This window comes from Bolinopsis microptera, chromosome 1, assembly GCF_026151205.1.
Source record: "Bolinopsis microptera isolate Bmic1 chromosome 1, MBARI_Bmic_1.0, whole genome shotgun sequence".
Taxonomy (NCBI): domain Eukaryota; kingdom Metazoa; phylum Ctenophora; class Tentaculata; order Lobata; family Bolinopsidae; genus Bolinopsis; species Bolinopsis microptera.
The window spans coordinates 15462629-15484995 of NC_087072.1; the positions used below are offsets into that span (position 1 = coordinate 15462629).

At 37.1% G+C, this 22367-nt stretch overlaps 1 protein-coding gene across 13 annotated transcripts in view; it reads right to left on the bottom strand.

The window, feature by feature from the left end:
• Positions 1 to 22367, bottom strand: part of LOC134815034 (uncharacterized) — a 30311-nt gene that overhangs the window by 7225 nt on the left and 719 nt on the right. For 3 of the 13 annotated variants that reach the window (XM_063823485.1, XM_063823545.1, XM_063823495.1), the window contains exons 1-18: positions 19565 to 19939; positions 6541 to 6601; positions 6340 to 6406; positions 5807 to 5927; positions 5344 to 5625; positions 5037 to 5204; positions 4666 to 4782; positions 4120 to 4264; positions 3756 to 3916; positions 3468 to 3594; positions 3065 to 3319; positions 2861 to 2948; positions 2200 to 2371; positions 1930 to 2064; positions 1530 to 1747; positions 1317 to 1416; positions 646 to 870; positions 68 to 271 (exon numbers count right to left, since the gene is read on the bottom strand). In XM_063823485.1, coding sequence (XP_063679555.1) covers positions 68 to 271; positions 646 to 870; positions 1317 to 1416; positions 1530 to 1747; positions 1930 to 2064; positions 2200 to 2371; positions 2861 to 2948; positions 3065 to 3319; positions 3468 to 3594; positions 3756 to 3916; positions 4120 to 4264; positions 4666 to 4782; positions 5037 to 5204; positions 5344 to 5625; positions 5807 to 5927; positions 6340 to 6406; positions 6541 to 6601; positions 19565 to 19750 — 2832 coding nt within the window. In that variant the 5' untranslated portion in view covers positions 19751 to 19939. Of the gene's footprint in view, positions 1 to 67; positions 272 to 645; positions 871 to 1316; positions 1417 to 1529; positions 1748 to 1929; positions 2065 to 2199; positions 2372 to 2860; positions 2949 to 3064; positions 3320 to 3467; positions 3595 to 3755; positions 3917 to 4119; positions 4265 to 4665; positions 4783 to 5036; positions 5205 to 5343; positions 5626 to 5806; positions 5928 to 6339; positions 6407 to 6540; positions 6602 to 8137; positions 8311 to 8953; positions 9111 to 14682; positions 14857 to 16278; positions 16475 to 19564; positions 19940 to 22367 lie in introns of those variants that run through there. The other 10 variants (XM_063823527.1, XM_063823553.1, XM_063823504.1 and 7 more) reach the window with 8 other exon arrangements.

Consider the following 22367-nt stretch of genomic DNA (forward strand, 5'->3'; position numbering starts at 1 on the left):
CCAGCAAGTTGTTATAATATTTCAAAGAGAATTGAACCAACGTGTGTGCTCATGACAACAAACTAACCTTGATGAGAGTCTCGTTCAAGGCCTTAAGACTGACTTCCTGAACATTGTTCTTCCACAGGTAAAAGTAAGCTTGTATCCTCATAAAGTGCTCCTCCCTATACTTCTCTATTATTTCACCAAACTCGGGCAAACCGAGGATGTCCATGGCATTACATAGCTTCTCCTCGGCTGACGATCTGTCAGCACTATGCAGCTGAGATATCTAGGGGAGAGAGAACTGGTAAGATAATCTGCTGAGGTTTATCTCTCAAACTGAATGCCACTCCAACATACATATATATAAATCAAGAGGCTTGCATATAATGAACATATTGACACGGGTGCAGAGTTGAGTCTGTACGGAACCCAGTAGTTTCAGATCCTTGTTTAACTTGCCGTACAGCAAGGTCATCCACTACCCCAGCCCGGCGAGGCACATAACTCCCTCTACAACTCCATGACAAATGTTTCATATATACTAGCCGAGTTTACAAGTTATATACCGATCACCTTTAAATATGATTTCCATAACCAAGAGCTACATGTAAAATCACATTATCAATCATACAATCCCCCTCACATATAAATACCGCTCACCTCCTTGCTAGCCTCATGAACAAGTCTGTGAAACTGTTCCGTCTCCTCCAACGGAACCGTAACCAAGTTGGCCACCTTGTACACGTTCTTAGTATCGAAGATGTCCAGGTTACAGATGATCCTGACTTCGTGGTTGTCTGGACAGTGGAGTTTAAGGATACGCTGTCCGATATCTTTGTGATACATTGCCAGGATATCGTGGTTTAACTTTATCGTGAACCGTAGCTGAGAGGGTGGAGGGTTACTTTCAGTAAACTATTTGACCAGCTATCATTCCGTACGTTGTTTATAAGATTGCAACTAGCTGCATGATTTGTGTCTTTTATGTTTATCAACACGTGCAACATAGTAAATAAAAAATACGCTCATAGTAAACAAAAGATTTTAATATAGCCTTTGTATAAGTTTTAATTCTAAATGAAAAGCTCGAATAACTTATATTCGTCCAAAACAATCGGCTTCTTTTGACACACCTATGTTATTAAGTTTCAATACTCTCGCCAATATGAACATGATAAGACCTAAGCTTATGTTAAATAGTTCTTAATCAGTAGGATGGAATTCAAATTAAAAGGCAAATAACTTATGACTGGTACTTTACTGCGCGTGTGAGATTCTATTGCATGTGCATTGGTAAATATTTGAGAAATAGTATACCAAAACATACTTACATCAGTCTGACCCACTGACACAGGCTTAGGAACATAGATAAAGTTCTTATCAATAGCCGGGAACCTCTTCTGCAACTTTGCGTTCGGACAAACGTACAGCCTGAAAAACAACAACTTCTTGGGTTCAGGCTAATAATCAATTAGATAATTAGATAATTAGATAACTAACTGTAAGAAGAACACAATCTCTCAGAGGAAATTATTGAAACTTACGAATGGAGTTCTCTTCCGAATCTCATATCCAAACTATCGTTAGTAATTCCCTCTTTCTGATCAGGTTCAGTTTGAGTTTTAGCTCGAGATTTGAACAGACTCTTTCCGATAGGTAAACTCTGCGCTAACCAATCGAGCAGATCTTGTTCCGTTAGAATCCTTGTCTCAACACCCAGCTTCATTGACTTAGCGATAATCATACCTGCTGCTTCTGTCACCTGTGTAAGGATGCCAGATGGTTACTGATAGAACGATTGGCTCTTACAGCTCTAGGAGTTGAACAATTATTTTGTGGAATTGAGCGCTCGGCAAACAGTTTTCATGACCAACAATTTTGATAACGTTTATATTTATTTAATATATTTATTATAATGCTGATCTTAATCAAACATTTATTTACATTAGAAAATCCTTCGTGAGTATTGAGCCATTCTTCAGCTAGATTACACATCTCAATAACTTGGGTGCTGTCCGCTTTGAAGTTAGCTAGCTCCATCCTCGGCTGGATTCGTAAGCGCTCTGCGTGTTTACAGGCCTAAGATAAGATGTAATATGAAAGTATTGAATCAAGTGTTAAAAAGGAAACAGTAGGGGTATGTTTTCCATGTGATGTCGAAATCAGTGACCATGAAACTATTGTTGTACTTGTAGTGAACTTTCAGATCCTGACCTCATCAATGTCGAGAAGGGGCAGGACGAATCGTTCCCAAATATTGTCACCATCGGTTACCATACTGCAAAGTGTTTTCAACCAATCACCGCCACTTTTGGGCACTGCCGGAGGGTTTATATCCTTCCCAGCGCCCATAGATAATATCAGTTCTATATCCGCTCCTCGCCATCTGACAGGGAGGAGTATTTGTTAAATTCATTTTATAAATAATTATGTATCATGGAGCTAGAGTGTGAGTCATTTGGTGTTTTCTGTTGAATTTGTAGCACGGTTATTTTAACTTTTCGTGCGTATGGATGAGTATTAGCCGTTAAAAGTAAATTTCATACTGAATTAATGAATTATGTAATATGTATGCGTATTTAAATTGGATTTGAATTCTTTAAAACAAAAGAAAAAAAGAAGCGATGCTGCAATTTCTCTCGTATCTTTAAGTTTAAATTCTCGTATATAACCGGACAGCGGACATGGTGTAACACAGTGATACACAAATAAACTTATCGCTTAACACAGCTAGATAAGGTAGTGACTTAGTGATAAGAGAAGAAAAATAAGCAACGAATGCAAAATTTAGTCTTGTCTTTAGCAGAGCTTGTGAGGCGTGAGCTACTGCAAAATGACAATATAAACAATGCAACTAAGATAAAACCGCACAAACCTCTCTTTAGCGAGGTCAATCCCCTGCACAGCAGGACAGTTGGCTCCCAGACCACCATCTATGTAATCTGTTCCGTCACCCTTCGGAGCTGAAGACAAATGGGAGGTAGGAGTCAGCAAAATGAGGCACAGAATGACAAAACTCGGTCCATTATATACGACGAAATTAAGTTTAAAATGTAGTCATCTTCTTGTTAAAACTTACATTTGACGGTGAAGGGAGTAGTGAAATAAACTGGAGCATCACTACTGGCGGTCAGAAACTGAATGAGGTCCCAATCTTTATACTTGGGGTTGTGGGAATCAAAGGTCTCCAGGGTTTGGGATTGCCAGTTGAGAGCCACACACGCACAGATGCACTCCCTGCGGTGGTGGCCACCTCCCATCAGGGCACGGGTTGGATTACCGATGTTGTAGTTATCTTCTAGTGTGTCGCTCACTCCGTCAATCGAGTAATGACCTGCGGAGTTAATGACGTTGCTGTTACATAAATATCAACAATTTTCCAAGGTCGTCAATTGGCAATCCCAAAGAACCAGACTGATAAAATGAAAGAACAATCCTCAACATATAAACTGAAAATATTTAGAACATGTTTATCTACGCACCTTGTCCAACGAGATCACCGATTGTTCTAAAGAGAGTGTCTCCAAGCCCAACTTTTCCAGTCGAACTCTGGTCGTATTTTTTAGAAAATATGTTTTTTATGGATTCCAGGTAGACGTCCCTGCACTCCTGCAAAGGTTAATTAGAGCGATCACAGATCACAGATTACATATCACAGATCACAGATCACAGATCACAGATCACTGCACACAAATGACCAAAGAATCCAACTAACAGTCAGTAAAAATATTCTCGAGATTTAAAATCGTCCTCGACAAGAATATACTTGCCTGAGGTGAGAGACCCTTGTATCCCATACCAAACGACAGTATACTCCCAGTACTGGTCCCGATCAACAGGTCGAACATGTCTGTAGCAAGCAGTTCTTCTATAAACTTCTCGGGGTTGTAGACCTCCCTGTAATGCTGGTCCCCCACTCCTAGCAGCCTATCTGGGCAGAGGAGCAATCGTTAAGTTATAAAACAAGCTATTACATATAAATCAAATTAAAACTTTTACACGACCGTTCTTTTAATCTGTCACCTAGCAACAAGAAAGTAGGTTCTTAATACTTATAGGTAAAAATACAGGTCATTTTAAGCACATCCAATAACCTTAAATGTACTAATTTAATGCACAAAGTTAAAAACTAACCTCTTATGATGTTAGCTTTCTTAGTTTTCACCGGTTGGTCCCAGTAAAATATAAGAAGATCTCTGTTTTCATACTTCGCCATTTTTGGTGAATTAAAGTTGGTAAGTAGGAATGTTGCCGGCACTAACATTTTCATGCATTTCATCTGAGAAGATTTAAATCTTAACTGCTAAAGAATTGATCAAATCGATAAAATTGGGTTGTATATTATGAAATAAATAGTGCAAAGGTGACGCAGATTTTCTAACATATTTAAGAATATGTCAAAATATGTATGATACGTGACCATACTCTTTACTCTAAAAATAGCTGCTGCCCAAATGTCAATGACCTCCATTACACATAAGTTATAAATAAATGTGTAATGGAGGTCATTGACATTTGGGCAGATGCCAAATTTTATGTGACATAAATATTAAATATTAATAACGTTGACTTCAATATTCTTTATAATCATACGACGATGTTAAATGTTTATACACAATTTTTAAACATCCCGAAAAAATTTAAAGATAAACATTTTAATTTTAAAAGAAATGTACCAACCTTTGTCCCGTCGATTTCGAAGAAAGGCAACACATCTGACTTGATTTTCTCTCTAGTTTCATCTGTCTGATCGGAGTCAATTAACGCCCAGTACTTAGATGCCCCGTGAAGAAAATCCTGTATCGGAAAAAACGATCATCGAGTGACAAAGATAAATTCTGAAGAATTCACCTTAAAAAAGAACGTTATTATTCATATCAGCAGACTGATAAAAGTTCACCTTTTACAGAAAATAATTCATCTTACTACAAAGGTGTGCCTCTTATTGTGTAGCAGTGAAATATATCCATGGCTCTAATCAGTTTGAGTAACTTAAACATGTTAAATAGCACAGGGGGACGGTCGTTCAACATTTCAAGAATCTACCTTACCTTGATTTCTAGTCCGGGTACTCTTCTTAAGTCCTCGTCCTTAAATATGGCCCTCTTTTGGCGATGTGTGAACGGTATAAACATGTCATTCTGGTCTATTGCTCCACTCATAATACTTATAACCTTTCTGTGATCTGACAAATCCTTAGTTCGATCTATTCGTTGTATCTAAATGAGGATTTTGGGTAAAATAATATCGCAGAAATAAATTTTCATTTCACTGTCATTTGTAAAGACACGGTGAATTCTTTTAAATGTTTTTAGCTGTAACATGATCTTATCGTATGAGAGCTATCTGTAGACTTACCTTCTTGAATGTTTTCGAATTATGATCCTTGTTCAAAATACTGAGCACAAGAGCTTCGATATAATCTTCTTTAATCCTTAATTTCTCTGCAGCTTTGGCTTCTTTCTCAGCAGCCTTGGCTTCTTTCGCTCCAATCTTTTCTGCTTTCTCTAATGTCATGTCCTTGTCCTTATCTTTCTCCTTATCTTTATCCTTATCCTTATCCTTATCTTTATCTTTATTTTTGTCTTTTTCGTCTGTTTCGAGAACTAATGTGACCCAGTTGAGCACATGGGGCTGGTACTGTAAAGAGACTCGTTAAGTTATAAACGAGTAGCAACCATTTTAAGATAATTACAGTTCGGCCAAAATTAAATTAAAATACCGCTGTAGAAAAAAGCTGGTCACTGTAACTGGTCGCCACGGTTTACCGGTGGTTTAAGATGATAGAAAATTAGGAGATAATGAGGCTAATTATTAGTACCTTTAAAGTTGTAGCTACAGTTATGAAAATTTTATCAAGAATTGTAGCCTCGATGACGCCTTTTGCACCGCCTCCGTCCAAACACAACATCCTCACCCCAGAATCTATCTTAGGCACATCTCTGAAAAACGATAGAATATGAATTATTAATTATACTTTCAATTGATAACAATAATTATGGTAGAAGTACACGAGTATTAGATAAGGAATGTTTATAACAGGCGAATAAAATGTTGTACTGAAATTCAATTCACATTTTCCCACGATTATACAATTTAATTAATTTCGGAATTATCTGTTTTTATTTTTATTGGCAGGTCATCAGTGCAAGTGTTTGGAGAGAAGCACCTGCTTTATACTCACTTAGCACTCCTGCCACACAAAGCGTTATACTCACTTAGCACTCCTGCCACACAAATCGTTATACTCACTTAGCACTCCTGCCACACAAAGCGTTATACTCACTTAGCACTCCTGCCACACAAATCGTTATACTCACTTAGCACTCCTGCCACACAAAGCGTTATACTCACTTAGCACTCCTGCCACACAAAGCGTTCATAGATCGGTCAACTTTAGCTGAACCATTCGCGATATCTCCTGAAAATAAAATGTCAGAAAGTTCAATGTCAACTGAATTTGTTGGTTATTCAAAAGAAAGAAGGAAGACAAATGACCACATTCGATGACTTTAAAGCCTGATTTAAGATAATTATAGAATTACAAAATCTCACCATCATTGCCAGCAGGTGCCACAAGTATGCATTCGTCTTTTTGGTCCGCCGAGGCGTCAGTCTGAAACAAAAATCGGTTAAGCTTAGTTGAAAAAAGTAGCTTTCTTATTAGATTTTTGAGAGCGCTTTATCGGACTAATCTGTCGACAGTTAGATAAATTGGTTCTTCCTGCTTTATAATGAAGATGCCAGTAGTAATTTATATAAAATTAATCAAATAGTCAATAGTTTGAAACATTTACAGTGTAAGTAACTTCTGGTCACTGGTAATACTCAGAAATGATATGCACAGATTTCAAATTGCTCCTTACAAAATAACACTATTAATGCTAAGTACCAAACAACAAGTGGGAGGTGGATCGTTGGTATACCATTAATTCGATTTAACACCGCAATTCCAGTCGCAAGCCTGGGACCACTACTAGCATAGTCACAACATCTACAAAGCTGCCATATAGCCTGACTGACAATTTTCTCGACTGACTGACAATGTTTCTTCTTTTTCCCCATTTAGAATACAAAGATTTGTACATTTTAGCTTATGATTAATATTATATTTTTACCTATTATATATAGTTTACGTAGATTGAAGAGCTGGAAAGTGAACACTTTTTCTCTTGAGTTTGTAGGATTGGTTTTTGAATTCCTTAATATACCAACGAATTTTAGCAATTGTATCGTATTCATCATTAATTAACAATACAGTCGTCAAGTAATGAAAATATTTCACTAATGATTGCTGTTTACTGTTAATACTAAGCTAGCTTAATCTATTCTGTGATTGTCATTTGTCACTACCATTCCGTTTATCCGTCTTTTGGTTGTTCAGTTTTTCCTTGTCATGATTTCTACTGTCTAAGGTCACAATCAAAAATTTAATCTGAGTGGTCTATCGGTCAGTCTATAAGTGAACCATGGTATGAGAAGAGAAATTATCGTGAAATACGGATATCATTAACAGCTGAAAGTGGTATGCATTACCTCAGGTTTTATCACATGGACCTCAGCTCCAAATTCAGACTTAACTAATCTAACTTCAATTAAATTATTCGACGAATCCCAAGTCTTAATCTGAACATCTCGAGACGGAGTTAAAGGCCACGGAACTTTCACTGAAGACGATTTGTCTGAAACCTTGGAATTAGAGGACGTCGAAGAGCTCGTTGAAGATATTCTCAACCAGGTGGACGACTTAGAACTTGAACTGATACTCGAACTCGGCGATTTACTGTCTGCACGAATCATTGAGACAACAGTTACTAATACTATATGCAAATGTCAACACAAACAATGCAATATTTAAACAACAGGTGTGTCGGTTTGTGTAGCTACCACTGCGTACAACCACGTATTATTTACACCTCTGACTCTCTGAGGAAGTAGTTTACTACTTTGGAGAGTGTGTGACTTATCACTTAATATATTGACCAGTGTTATGAGGAGGAAAGGTTTGGAAATGGTTCGTTTACCCATCCCGTTTAATAATTCTAGCAGTGTAATTGTACAGCCATAATTGTTATCAAAGTATCAAGTTAGACCTTGAAATGGTTCTGTTTCTTATAAAAGGAAGAAAAGAGGGTGCGCCTGGGAAACTAACCGCGATCAAGTGTACATATGGTTTCTCTTGTGGCTTCCCTTTCTGTTTCTGTTTGGATTTCACCTTAGGCCTGTTTTTCGGTTTCTCTTTCTCAGATTTCAGACGGGAGAACTTATTTGAGACCATGGAAGATGAGAGTGAACCGTGTACAACTACAAAACCGCATAGAACTTTAAATATGTGGCCAGGTCCCGGGCAGATTGAGAGGCAGACAACAATTGAGTAAAGTTGCCAGCTGCACCTCACGGCAGATCAGGTTTCTTCCTCAGTTTATTACGAGTTATAACTCAGGGCTGTAGGTAGGGGTTTAAAGTTTGGCCCTAAAGTTTGTTAAGACCAATTAGTTTTAGAGTACAAACAATGTTGGGGACTTTTTCAAGTTAGAGACTCTGCCATAAAAAGTAACAAGTTGCGAGCTCTTTCTGTTACTTATCGGTTTACCAAGCGGGATCCTTCTAATTCAATCATGCCTTCTTAATCTTATAGAAAAGTAACTTTATCATTGTATGTCACATATAATGTGTGAGGGGGAAAGTTGGGAAATAGAGAGGGAGAAACGAGACAATTGTCCAAGATCCGATTATTTCTCTGTAGATTAAAATGCTTCTTAGGCCCTCCGTTTATTTTATAAAACTATAAATCTATTTTTCATTTTGAAACTGAAAATTTGTTTCAGTTAAAGTTAAAACATCAGTCAATCGAAGTCAACTAAACGTCTGCTGAACAAGTTCAATATGTGGTTATATGATGGTGTGTGATGAGTGATGACTTGAGTCTCTGAAATCTGAATATTAATCCGTTCCCACGACAACTCACCATTCTACTTATTAGTGGCGCTTTACTTCGATTCGACCCAGTCCTATCTCGCCGGGATTTGAGTCTAGTTCGACCTGCCATTCAGCGACTGGTTGTACTGGGCTAACCGACCACGACTATAAAAAGAGACTACAAAATAACGAAACGATCTTACAACAGAATATTGCAGGTATTGGAAAGAGAAATAAAGATAAGGGTCACATTTAAATTACATATAATGTGAGTCGGTACTAATTTGTTGACAGTTAGGGAATAAGGTAATTATCGTAGTGACCTGAAATTAAAGTGACCTGAAATTAAAGTGACCTGAAAATATTAAAGTGACCTGAAATTAAAGTGACCTGAAAATATTAAAGTGACCTGAAATTAAAGTGACCTGAAAATATTAAAGTGACCTGAAATTAAAGTGACCTGCGAAATTAAAGTGACCGGACCTGAAGTTAAAGTGACCTAAAATTAAAGTGACCTAAAATTAAAGTGACCTAAAATTAAAGTGAACTAAAATTAAAGTGACCTGAAATTAAAGTGACCAAAAATTAAAGTGACCTAAAATTAAAGTGACCTAAAATTAAAGTGACCTAAAATTAAAGTGACCTGAAACCAGCTTATGTACATTTACAGGGCCTGGGGAGTTAGGAGTACTTGTATAACATGCAATAAAACTTGGGCTTTTGCATTTTCTCGACCAAAGAAAAAGTATTGTGTGATATCTTTTAAATGTGTAGCTTCACCCCTGCTCTCCTAAGTAGCAAAGAATCTAAACTTATGAAATTGAAGCCCCTTTGTCCCCCGCAAATATGATGACCCTGAATCATAGAATTGCAATTCCAGTAGTATCTGCATCTATTCTCTATAGATCTGCACGACGATTCTAAAAATCAAGAAGAGATAGAAAAGAACGAGTCACCGCAAAAGAAGTAGCTTCTAGAGAGCTAAAGCATAATATGTTATATGCGCTAAATCTTTAAAATGGTTGTATATATAATTTAATTTTATGATTCGAGAATCTGTATATTTAATTCTATTGGATCGTGACTACCATATTATATTCTTCTTCCGCTATTCTCGCCTATACGTAAAGAATAATACAATAAATATTTTAAATACTATTTATTACAGACATATCTAATTTACTAAGTGCGTACCGTGCTTATTGAATCATAATTCTAGGCGATATCAAGTAACGGAACTGCAAACCTGGTGTTAGGGGGAGTTAACCGTTAAGTATACAGGTTGTACAATCTAACTTATGAAATTGAAGCCCCTTTGTCCCCCGCAAATATGATGACCCTGAATCATAGAATTGCAATTCCAGTAGTATCTGCATCTATTCTCTATAGATCTGCACGACGATTCTAAAAATCAAGAAGAGATAGAAAAGAACGAGTCACCGCAAAAGAAGTAGCTTCTAGAGAGCTAAAGCATAATATGTTATATGCGCTAAATCTTTAAAATGGTTGTATATATAATTTAATTTTATGATTCGAGAATCTGTATATTTAATTCTATTGGATCGTGACTACCATATTATATTCTTCTTCCGCTATTCTCGCCTATACGTAAAGAATAATACAATAAATATTTTAAATACTATTTATTACAGACATATCTAATTTACTAAGTGCGTACCGTGCTTATTGAATCATAATTCTAGGCGATATCAAGTAACGGAACTGCAAACCTGGTGTTAGGGGGAGTTAACCGTTAAGTATACAGGTTGTACCGCATAAAGTGTGACTTTCTTGAAAAATCACCTTAATAATACCAAGAAATCCGTGTGTGTGTGTGTGTGTGTGTGTGTATGTTTGAAATTTCCGAACGGTTATACAAAATAAACGGTAAGAGTTATGAAGACCTAAAATTAAAGTGACCTGAAACCAGCTTATGTACATTTACAGGGCCTGGGGAGTTGGGAGTACTTGTATATAAAACTTGGGCTTTTGCATTTTCTCGACCAAAGAAAAAGTATTGTGTGATATCTTTTAAATGTGTAGCTTCACCCCTGCTCTCCCAAGTAACAAAGAATCTAAACTTATAAAATTGAAGCCCCTTTGTCCCCCGCAAATATGATGACCCTGAATCATAGAATTGCAATTCCAGTAGTATCTGCATCTATTCTCTATAGATCTGCCCGACGATTCTAAAAATCAAGAAGAGATAGAAAAGAACGAGTCACCGCAAAAGAAGTAGCTTCTAGAGAGCTAAAGCATAATATGTTATATGCGCTAAATCTTTAAAATTTTTGTATATATAATTTAATTTTATGATTCGAGAATCTGTATATTTAATTCTATTGGATCGTGACTACCATATTATATTCTTCTTCCGCTATTCTCGCCTATACGTAAAGAATAATACAATAAATATTTTAAATACTATTTATTACAGACATATCTAATTTACTAAGTGCGTACCGTGCTTATTGAATCATAATTCTAGGCGATATCAAGTAACGGAACTGCAAACCTGGTGTTAGGGGGAGTTAACCGTTAAGTATACAGGTTGTACCGCATAAAGTGTGACTTTCTTGAAAAATCACCTTAATAATACCAAGAAATCCGTGTGTGTGTGTGTGTGTGTGTGTGTATGTTTGAAATTTCCGAACGGTTATACAAAATAAACGGTAAGAGTTATGGGACTGGTTTTTTCGGTATAGTGCCGACAAAACTCTGACGAAGCCAATAAGCAAATTTTATAAAAATCGGCCGGTGGTAAGTGGCTTAATTGATGGTTTTGTACTATTAATGCAACATTATGGAGTGAGCCACTAAAATGGCTCACTTTTTCTTCCTATTCGCTCTCTTTGTAGCGATGGTAATTAGGTTAGCTCCGCAAGTGATATTAGGAGTGTACTTGGGCACTGATTGTGGTCTGTTTAAACTGTAGAGAGAGTTCATACTTTCATACGACAATGTTTATGCATATAATACTATAAGTTTATTAGGGGGGGGGGGGGGGGGGAGGCACTCATTGCGGTCGGTTTGTTTACTTTCATACGACAATGTAATGCATGTTTTCAAATATAAGGCGGGTGTGGTGCGGAGTTAATAAGGGTTAATTTCTAAAACGATTTAAAGCGGTTTAAGACGGGAGTGATGAGGTGTAATAGTCGTGGTACAGATACTATTGGATACGTGAGGGAACTCCGAATAGAATTGCTCACCTAATGCGGGTTTTGACTCAGCGGGTAATCACTCCTACCCTTTTTAACTGCGGCAGTGAAATTCCGGCCGAAGGCCGGGTTACACTAGTAATGAATAATTTTATAAAAGAGCAGTTGCTAAAAGAATTTAATCACAATAACCCCCATAATATGCCCTAAACTGGCCCCTCCAAAGCCGCACATGAGAGCACTAAGAAATACAACTTAATCATAGAACTCAAACACAGAGTAGTCTTCAGTTACAATTAAACATTTGAATTTTCTTAGTCCTTAGCTTTCAGTTTACCATAACACGAAATTCCATTATATATAATTATATATAATTTTGACTACGAAACGAAGCTTAAAGGATGAGGGGACCTTAGAATTTACTTCCAAATATTCGCGTTTAAGTCCTGTGAAAGTGTGTAGAATCAAAAAATACGCCGGACTGTGAAATCGATAATTCGTGCAATATCACGCCGCGCTCCTATTGGCTGATAGCAATTTTGGGCTGTGACGTCACTTATGTGTTAAGACCAACGTGCGCGCGCACCCTTTGCTCGTGTCAACATTTTGTTCTGTTATGTTTTAATTACGTCGTGTTACCTTTGGCGTTTGCGAGAGCGGTATCTTTGGTTGCACTGAATTAGTCTAAGTTACGAATAATTCTCTTTAATAATAATAGTTAAATGTAACTCAGAAAAGGCTTTCTTGTAGTTGTATAGTATAGTAGGTATTTCTATTTATAAATAGCTAAGATAAGTAGCATCTGCTAACTAAACCACAAACTGCTATTTTGTTTTGACTTGTTTGAAACCCGATATGGACACAATTAAAAAGAATGTATGATGTAGTAGAAGACATTTCTATCTGAGTACGCACGTGCGGTTTGACACTGCGCGTGTACCGGCCTTTAGTTGTACACTCATTTATAATTTACCGTTTTAGTTTGCTGTGACTTGAGTGTAAAGCGTAACGAATGTGGATGTGTTCGTCTGCTATGCTTGGTATAATATTGCATGGTGTAATAGTTGCAAATCTTGCTTACGTTATAAGTAGTGTCACATAGTGAGTTAGAACTTAAAAGCTTGGTGCTTGTCCAACTGGAATGAAGACATGCATTTCATACCTACCCGATCCATTTTTATTAGGACCGTGTTGTGTTGATATGACATGTTGATATATCAACTGTGGTACGAAACAGGGAGTTGCTAGGTGTTACGTTGGTAGCTATAAATATACATAATTTACATGCCTTTCTGTGTGACTCCAATCTTATTCCAGGTGTATCTCGGCTCATGGTTATCGTAGGGTGATAATTCTTTTTTCAACCGGTCATAAAAAGTCTCCTCTCCATTGGTTATAGGCTCGTTCGTATCGTAAATTGTTAATTTATTCTTAATTAGTAATTTAGTCGGCCCGCACGCTCATTTTACCTGTATTTCTATATGCGCGGATCAGAGCAACTCACACAATTGACGTCACAGGTTCAAATTGTTTTGGCTGGATATCTCGGCGCGCGAATGAAATACAACTTTGCGGATTTCACTAAAGTGGTTTATACGATTAATGTAATAAAAGGATTTGCACGAGAAAAAAACTTTTTCTAAGGTCCCCTCATCCTTTAAAATGCCGAATTTCGAATGTTGAGGCAAAGAATTGATTTCCAGCGTATTTCAGCTCAAATCAGTCTCTAGATCTTGAGCTGAAATGTTTAAAAAATGCTAAGTCTTAATTTCAATCAACTGCAGTTATGTGTACTATGTAGTGTAAGATAAATATTCTATATGATATGCAATATCGCGTTTCTTATAGGAGTAAGTGCAGCTGTGGTAGGATTTGAGTGGCACCCGACTAGTACTCTAGTACCACCATCAGACTTATGGTAGTCGGGTGGCGCGCACGAGCGGGAGGGAAGTATACGGTTACATAATATGAATTCGAATGAAGCATTTCTAAATAAACTATAACCTAGGGAAAGCAAGGATTTGTAAGGTGCCAAACGTTCATCTACAACTATAGTCTATATAATATAAACAACTATATACAACTATATATACAACTTATACAAGTGATAGAAAACTATCGATTCGTGACGAGAGTAGTAATTCATTCAATAACATAATAAGAGGAATATTTAATAACTCCCAGGATTTCTTGGAAATCCTGCACATCCTGCTTGGCGAGCTTTGTGTGGCACAATCTCCGGTCACGAACGAGATTTTGACTTGCTGGACTTGTGTTTCTCTTTTAGAGTTCTCCAATCGTCTGTTGGCTGTGCCAGGATCTTATCCGGGATCCTCAGACATCTCCACGCTTATCCAGCCAGTAATTACAGATACAGAGATAGAGTATATTGCCGGGTTGTTATTAAATTTCTAGATTATGATTTTCAGGCCGTTTCACACCTAGTACTAGTAGTATGTTGATATTAATGAAAATGTACGCTCAAACTTTGAGAACATTTTATATGCGACTTGAAATGTGAGTTTTAAAAAACAGAAATCGTGAAATGATAATATTAATAAGATATCATACTAAAATCTACTAGACCATAGACCCTTATTTAAGAATCAGCTTGTACCTCGGAGTTGAATTCTTCGAGTTGCACTTTCAGAACCTCCGGTAGTGCTGTCAGAGGGGAAACTCCTCCCAAAACCGCTGTCGAGATTTTCTTTAAAGCCGGCTGAACCGCAGGCATCGAGAATATCGAAGACAAGAAAACATCTGACATCTACAAATTACAATTATAATACTTGGCCTATACTAGATGTTTTAGTTTATAGTTTATTAACGTTGTCTAGGTAACCACTACTTAGCAACAATGGTGCAACGTGTAGTTAACAGGTTAACGAGACTGCACGTGAACAAAGACCGATGTCATAACTACAACTTAAACTATAACTACACATTCCGCGGAAGCGTGCCTATACTGATCACATGGAAACTTTAACGCCAAAAAGTGTTCCTGCGCTGATCGAATGATCATAAAACTACATGTGATTCACTCAGCACTGCACAATAGATTGGCCAGTCGCAGACATAGCAACGAACTTTCGTAGTGAGATAAAAACTACTGCTTCATAATTCCATGACTTGTTCCTCGCAGTGAGTATGGCAATGTAAGTGGGAACTGCATCATAGCTAACTGTAAGTAATTTTAAGGGCCGGGGTCGTTCACATATTACGTAATCAGCCGAGGGGGGAGAGGGTTCCCAAATGATTACGGTTGATTACCGTTAATTCAAATTCCACTCAATTTCACTCTGATAGTGATAAAATTTAGGAATGGATCGGGTATCCAGCTCATAATGATTAACCGGTAGCATGAAACGTAGAGGAAAGTTTTTTTCCAGGGAAAAAAGTCAGGCCATGATTACGTAATTTTGCTGGGGGTGAGTCTTGATTACGGTTGATTACGGTTGATTACGGTTGATTACGGAGGGAGATACAAATTGCTAAAATATTGATTACGTAATAATATGTGAATAACCCCTAAGTAGGTGTGATGCTTTAAGGTCCACTCCGAGATTATACTATGAAACCATGCTACTTCGTTCGTTTCACGTACAACGCGGCAAGATAATGTGGCCAGTTCGATGTAATTTACAAGTCAAATCAGATGGGCAAGTATGCATTTGCTGAAGCTCGTGGGAGGAGAGTGATGGAAATGTACATTAAGCAGCAAAATCAGGGTGCCAAATTGTTTTCGGAAACAATAGTACTGGGTGGCCCAGGTTCCAGATTTCTTTACCCACACGCAACTCTTGAATAACTCAGAACTTAAGTACTTCTAGGGAAGTTGTACTTCTAAGGAAGATTCGACTTCTTCAACTCGTCTTGAGATCTGTGTCAGGTAACATTGTCTTTACATTGTCCAACAATTTCCACCAACTCGACATTGTATTTTGCCCCCTTCAATTTTGAACAGGGTCTTTGTTCGGTTTTGGGTTAGTGTTAGCGGCATAGTTACTGGTTAGGGATATAGTAAGCTAGGTTGGCTCTCAAAAGACTTTCTAGTGGCAACAAGCCTATTTTACTGACTGTTTTTGAGTTGTATTCAAGGCATTTCCATGTAATGTGATGTAATGTTATGTGATTTAATGCAATGCAATGTGATGTGACTATAAATAATGAGTGATAAGCATTTGAACAGTGGATATTTGTGCTTACTGCTTACCGCATTCTCAGAAGGAGGACAGTTTTTCGGTTTCTTCTTACGCCAACTTCGTTTGACAGATTTGACAGAGTGCCCCATATTTCAAGAAACGAAGCTATCGAAAACAAAACTCAGAGTTGAGAGAAGGGGAAGTAATAAACAGCCCTGCAACAGGTAATGATAGGAGACTCGAAACTCAATTATTGAGTCACACAATACCTTATTTCCCAGATAGGTTGGAAAATGTTCAGGTAGTCGCAGTGGGAGAATATTTTATAATCAAATTGTTTAGGATTGGGTTTCTTTCATAGCATATGACAAATCTAAAACTCAAACTCATGACAAAAACATAGCAAGATATGTGCATAAATTGTATGGTACTGATTGAGTATCATTGCTGGAGGAATAAGCAAAGGATCAACGTCTGTTTTACACCAAGAGAGTTAGTATTTAAACGATTTCAAGAAGTACTAATAATACGTCGAGTCACAAGTTTGACTTAAATAGATGAAGAAAAAAAAGCCGTCGGACAATGAAACGGGTGAATCAAATATAGGCAATAAGTATTGGAGACAAAATGACCAGATACACAAATGATGTTGTAAACTATGTAAAGGGAGATACGCTGAACTAATGTAATGCAATTTATAAATTACAGTTCCCATTGTCCAATGGACAATGTCCATGCCAGAGAACACATAATTTTATGAATAAGATGATCTGTTTATTTCCCAAATGATACAATCACTCTCAGTCTCAAAAGCCTTCTTTTGATCTGAGTTCTCGCTGTTTTTTATTGAATGATATGCAGCAATGTGGTGTATAATAAGTGATAACTTTATTTGTATTTTATTTGATACGCCTCTTCAGCTTTCCTCTGTGCTTATGATCTAATTAAAGTTTTATGGATAGTTTTTTCATGGTATACCGCTTGAATTGTTGCGATAAATTGGACCAATTAAAAAAGTGATCTGCCATTCATGTAATATTGTACATTCGTGCTTGATATAATTATTATAATTTATAATATCATATACTGCTTGAAGTTTAAAAGCTGCAGTCTGAACTTATGCACATGTTGTACGCAATCATGCTCCTGACACACACTCACTCACTCATATCTCGGTATTCACCATCTGACCTAAGACCCTTTCGATGTAAAGGGTTTTATATCACGTCACGCAAAAAGTAATGGGACGAGAAAATACGAACATTTGATGGACGAAATCAAATCTTGACGGATCTCAGCTCAGCCAAGAACTAAGGAGGACGTCCACGATGTAATACTAATAGTGAACTAAGTGAAGATAAGTAAAATGAATAACGAACATAACGTTAAAGTTAAACCTATACAGTAAAACCCCGATGTTTCGAACAGTTGTCTCACCGATTCCAAAGTGTAGGGCAACTGAAGAGGAGGATTTACCGCTCTTCAACATTTTTATCACTTCTCTCTTCTGTCCGATGGTTAGAGGTTTTCGATTAGAGGAAGGAGATTCTCCGGTAGATATAGTGGAATTAGATCGCTTCATGATGTACGGCTGATGTACAGACTAAATATGGATATATTGACTTGGGATAGATTGACTTGATACGAGATCCCTTGCTGCAGTGCTTATATAGATGAGCAATACGCAAGCTCGTGCGCCACACTGCTCATTGAATCACGTGACCATGTTCTCGTATAATGCCTTTGCTGCTGTGATGCTTGACAGTACTCCTATGACAGGGCACCACTGTGTTTGAGAAGGGTCAGTTCGTGCTACAGGGGAAATATGTGATCTGTTCCGATCTTAACATACAGATTTTGATACTGATAGCTAGTAATTACAGATTTCGATACGATTTGCGATGTACTACAAACTGCAAAGAAAGCAAGAATTTGATTGAATTTCTAACATGTTGATACTATTAAGTTACTGAGTGCAATCCCAACCTTTTTGGCCAATTTTGAACCCCAACAACCAAAACCCCGATTTACCGCGGGTTGTTAGCACCCGCAGTAAATCGGGGTTTAACTGTACTTTGAATTATCTCCTCGTCAAGATAACAATGTTTAACTGCCATGAAAAGTGGGTATCTTTGCATTTTTTACCTTAAACTTCACTAACTGGAGTTTACTCTTGTGTACTTGTTCGAATTTTTCCGGCCCATTGTCCATACTCACAGTTATTAGTCCTGGAGCCTTTGTGAGAGAGGCAGTCCAATATCGACATGATCACCTCGCACTAAAACCAACTTGAAATCTAGAGTTGCGCTATGATCAAAGTGAATAAAATAAATAGTAAAGGGGATATAATGGCTGACAGTGACGGTGGTGCTCGCCGGTACTCATGTGGTACTAATCAAGGTAACAATGACTCGAAACAGTAGACAAATTGTACTCGTAGCTTTATTCACACACCAACTCATTAATCATTATAAACCTGAGAAACTCCTGTCTGAGAAACTTCTGTCAAGTTTTTAATTGTTTTATGAGTATGACGATTGACCTGACTAGACATGTTTTGTTCTTCTTCTAATTTGATCAATCACAGATAAAAAACTTCCTTCCGGAAGGAAGCTTCTAAAAGAAGCTTCTAAAAGAAGCTTCCAACAGAACCCATATACAAGGTTCGACCGGGATCCCAGCTTAATCCCGGTCCCGGTAAAAATTGTCCGGGGCCAGTAATCCCGGTTCCGGTTAAAATGCCGAATTTTGTGATTTTCCGCCAGAACTCCAGGGGATTACGTCTCTGGGGCTTGTCCTTCAAATATCTGGTAATCTCGTTCCTTACCGCGTTGTTCGGAGATCCGGGCCCGTCTGAAGTACTGCGTAGGAGTTGGTCAGTTGGTTCCAACTCCAAGTCGCTGCATCAACGTCAATCTCTCTGACTGAGTCGTCAGTATCACTGTTTCTTCCCTTTTCGATATCACTGTCCGCACTGATTCTTGTACTCTTTCTTTGTCGGAAGTCAATCTCTCTCTTAGACAGTTAGACTAAGAAATCAGAAACTCTTTGGCGGCTTGAGATTTCTCTCTACAATTAGTAAAAACAGTTGCCTTGTAGGTAAAGAGTCGCTCTGATAAACCACAACACGACGGCTACTCGGACTTTAATAGATACGGATAACCAAATACCAGTAACTTATGTTTTATGCTAAAATCAAATGTAGAATAGTCTAGAAATCCAATACACTGATCAACCAACTTAATGACATTGACATAGAAAATAAAGCAATAGCAGATTGTTTAAATACTGCACCTATAACGTCATTATACATTATAAGATCAATACAAAGAATATTGAAAGTTTGGCGATATTTACCTTTATTTCATTTTCAGAGTTCATCTTGTAAACTAGACTTCTGTCAATCTTCTCAATCTTTTCACTGTTCTTAAACTTGTCCACTAACTGGATTTGGCTCTTCTGAACTCGTTCGAACTTGTCCGGCCCATTGTCCATACTCATAGTCCTGGAGCCTTTGTGAGAGAAGCAGTCCAATATCGACATGATCACCTCGCACTAAAACCAACTCTGACATGCAATTGCAAACCTCTGTCGAATTTTTCAAGTCAATATAAGAGTAGTTTCAAAAATAGTAAGGCTGGAAGGAGATAAGAATTTTGTAAAACGAAAAAAATATTCGTTTTTCTTCAGAGACAACAAAGATAGACGCACAGCATACTAATGAACAATGATAAAACTAACCGATGATCAATAACTTATATAGCTGTGCACCGTGTGAATGGAAGATACAATTCATGCACAGGTATTGTCTGCATGATACGTAATAGATGAATACATTTTATGACAAGGATGACCGACTCTTTTGCTGATAGTGTCCGCCCACTACTGGAAATAATGCAAATATAGCAATGTTTACGACTATATTTTCCGATTAATAATTCGGCAACTAAACTTTAATATATTCTTCTCCAGACTAAGCATAAACGATATAAACGGTGTTTAATTTACTACTAGTAAAATTCTCGAGCAACTCCTAAAAATAATTTTCGATACGTTCAACACTACATTTTAAAAATGGTTTAAGACTTTTTAGTGGGTCAGTTTACAATTACTATTAGTTCTTGTTTTACATTTCCAGAGTCCCTAACTCAAACTGACTACCTTATCGGACCTTATTTTACCGGACATTAAATGAACGGACATAATTATGAACGGACATTAAAATGAACACTCGAAGGCATTCAAAACCATTAAAAATCCAAATTTGTTCATCTTTTTTTGGCGTTTTTAAAATTTGAGCAGATAATTTGTAAATAAATTTGTCGTACAGTTAGCAAGAAAAGCAGTCGTTGAGCAGTTATGTGTCAAAATATCTGTCATATATCAGTGTCTATGATTAAGAAAGTTGTGTAAAAAGAACAGATACAAAATATGACCAGATTTGATGAGCATATCACAGGTCATCTCTGTCCAATAGGTTTTCGTGCATCAAATATTCCGTGCTTAAACTATAAAGCATCGCCATCAGAAATGCCCGCTTTTTGAAAACCATTTTGTTTTTATTAGACCACCTCGTTCCTGCATTTCATGTAAGCTTTTACATATGTGTAGGTAGATACTAACTCTGAAGAAGTGAACGAGGAAGCCGAAGATCAAGAAAATGACAATGCCATAATGTGATACTAAGAATATTTAAATTTTATAATAACTTTTTTCATTGATTCAATGATACACTTATAGTTTATTGACTTTATTCCGATGATAGAAATTAAATTTGACAGACATTAAAAAGTTACCATATCCTAGACATGAGTTCGCAGTAGAATAATTTTGGATCAGACCTTAAGGGGAGATACACCAAAAACGTTTTTGCTCCGAACATCGATTTTATTTCATATTATGGTTAAATAGACAAAAAGAATAAGATTGCACACCTTCAAAAATTTTTAAAAATATTCCCTCATCGAGAAAAAAGATATTTTTCTTTTTCGAAAATTTTTAAAATTTGGAGAAGTCTGTCATGTTTAGGGCACATTTCATACCTTAAAACTCAAAACTGAGAGAAATCCTGTTCCAAAAAGTTTGATATGATCATCAGCTACACTCACAAGAATTTTAGAAGCGATATCTGATGACCTGGGCGAGTGGTAAAATGTACAACTTTGGTGGTAGGCAAAAATCCCAATTTTTCTTTTTTTACCTTGTTCGGTCTGTAACTTGGTCATTTATTGTTCTATTATATAATCCTCTAAAGGGTTGTCTTGTACGGAGTGTAAGGAATGTTCAGTAAAAAAATCAGCCAAAAAACTTTTAAACTGGCCGAACTATCGGTATTACAGTGGTAGACTTCTCCAAATTTTAAAAATTTTCGAAAAAGAAAAATATTTTTTTTCTCGATGAGGGAATATTTTTAAAAAATTTTGAAGGTGTGCAATCTTATTTTTTTTGTCTATTTAACCATAATATAAAATAAAATTGATGTTCGGGGCAAAAACGTTTTTGGTGTATCTCCCCTTAAACGGAAAGACATAAACTGTCCACCCCCAGTTTAACTGTAGTTTTACTGATTTTATTTGCATTGATGCTCATTACTTAAAATGTGTATAAAACAATGAAAATAAATTCATCGCTCATTAAATACAGATTGGAGATATATGTATGGACGATCAATGGAAATCGGTGACTCATAAATTACTGGACAGCAGGCACGTAGCCAGGGGGGGGGCTAGGGGGGCGGGAGCCCCCCCCCCCCCCCGGAAAAAATCGAACCCCAGAAAAAAGATAAGCCCCCTAGTCCCCATGGTCGCCTGGTAACTGGGCTGTGTTTATGACTGCAGTCAGTCAAAGATTTGAACTGTGGTTTAGTAAATATATGTCATTAAATCCAAGCAAACATTCTAGAAGACTTCTATAATTATAGTCAATAGTGTCCCCTAGACCGTAGGAAATGTAAAAATCTTAAGACGATGAGGCCTGAGTAAGTCGTAAATTCTGATTGGAGAATGCAGATTGCTGTTGTGAAGTTACCAAATTTACGTGAGTACTTGATTCTTTTCAATCCCAGTTTATTGCTGTCCTACAAATTTCTTTAATGCCAAATGTCGTCTAAAACACCCTGTTTCGCAAAAAATTTCCGGGGGGCTGCGCCCCCCCTAGCCCC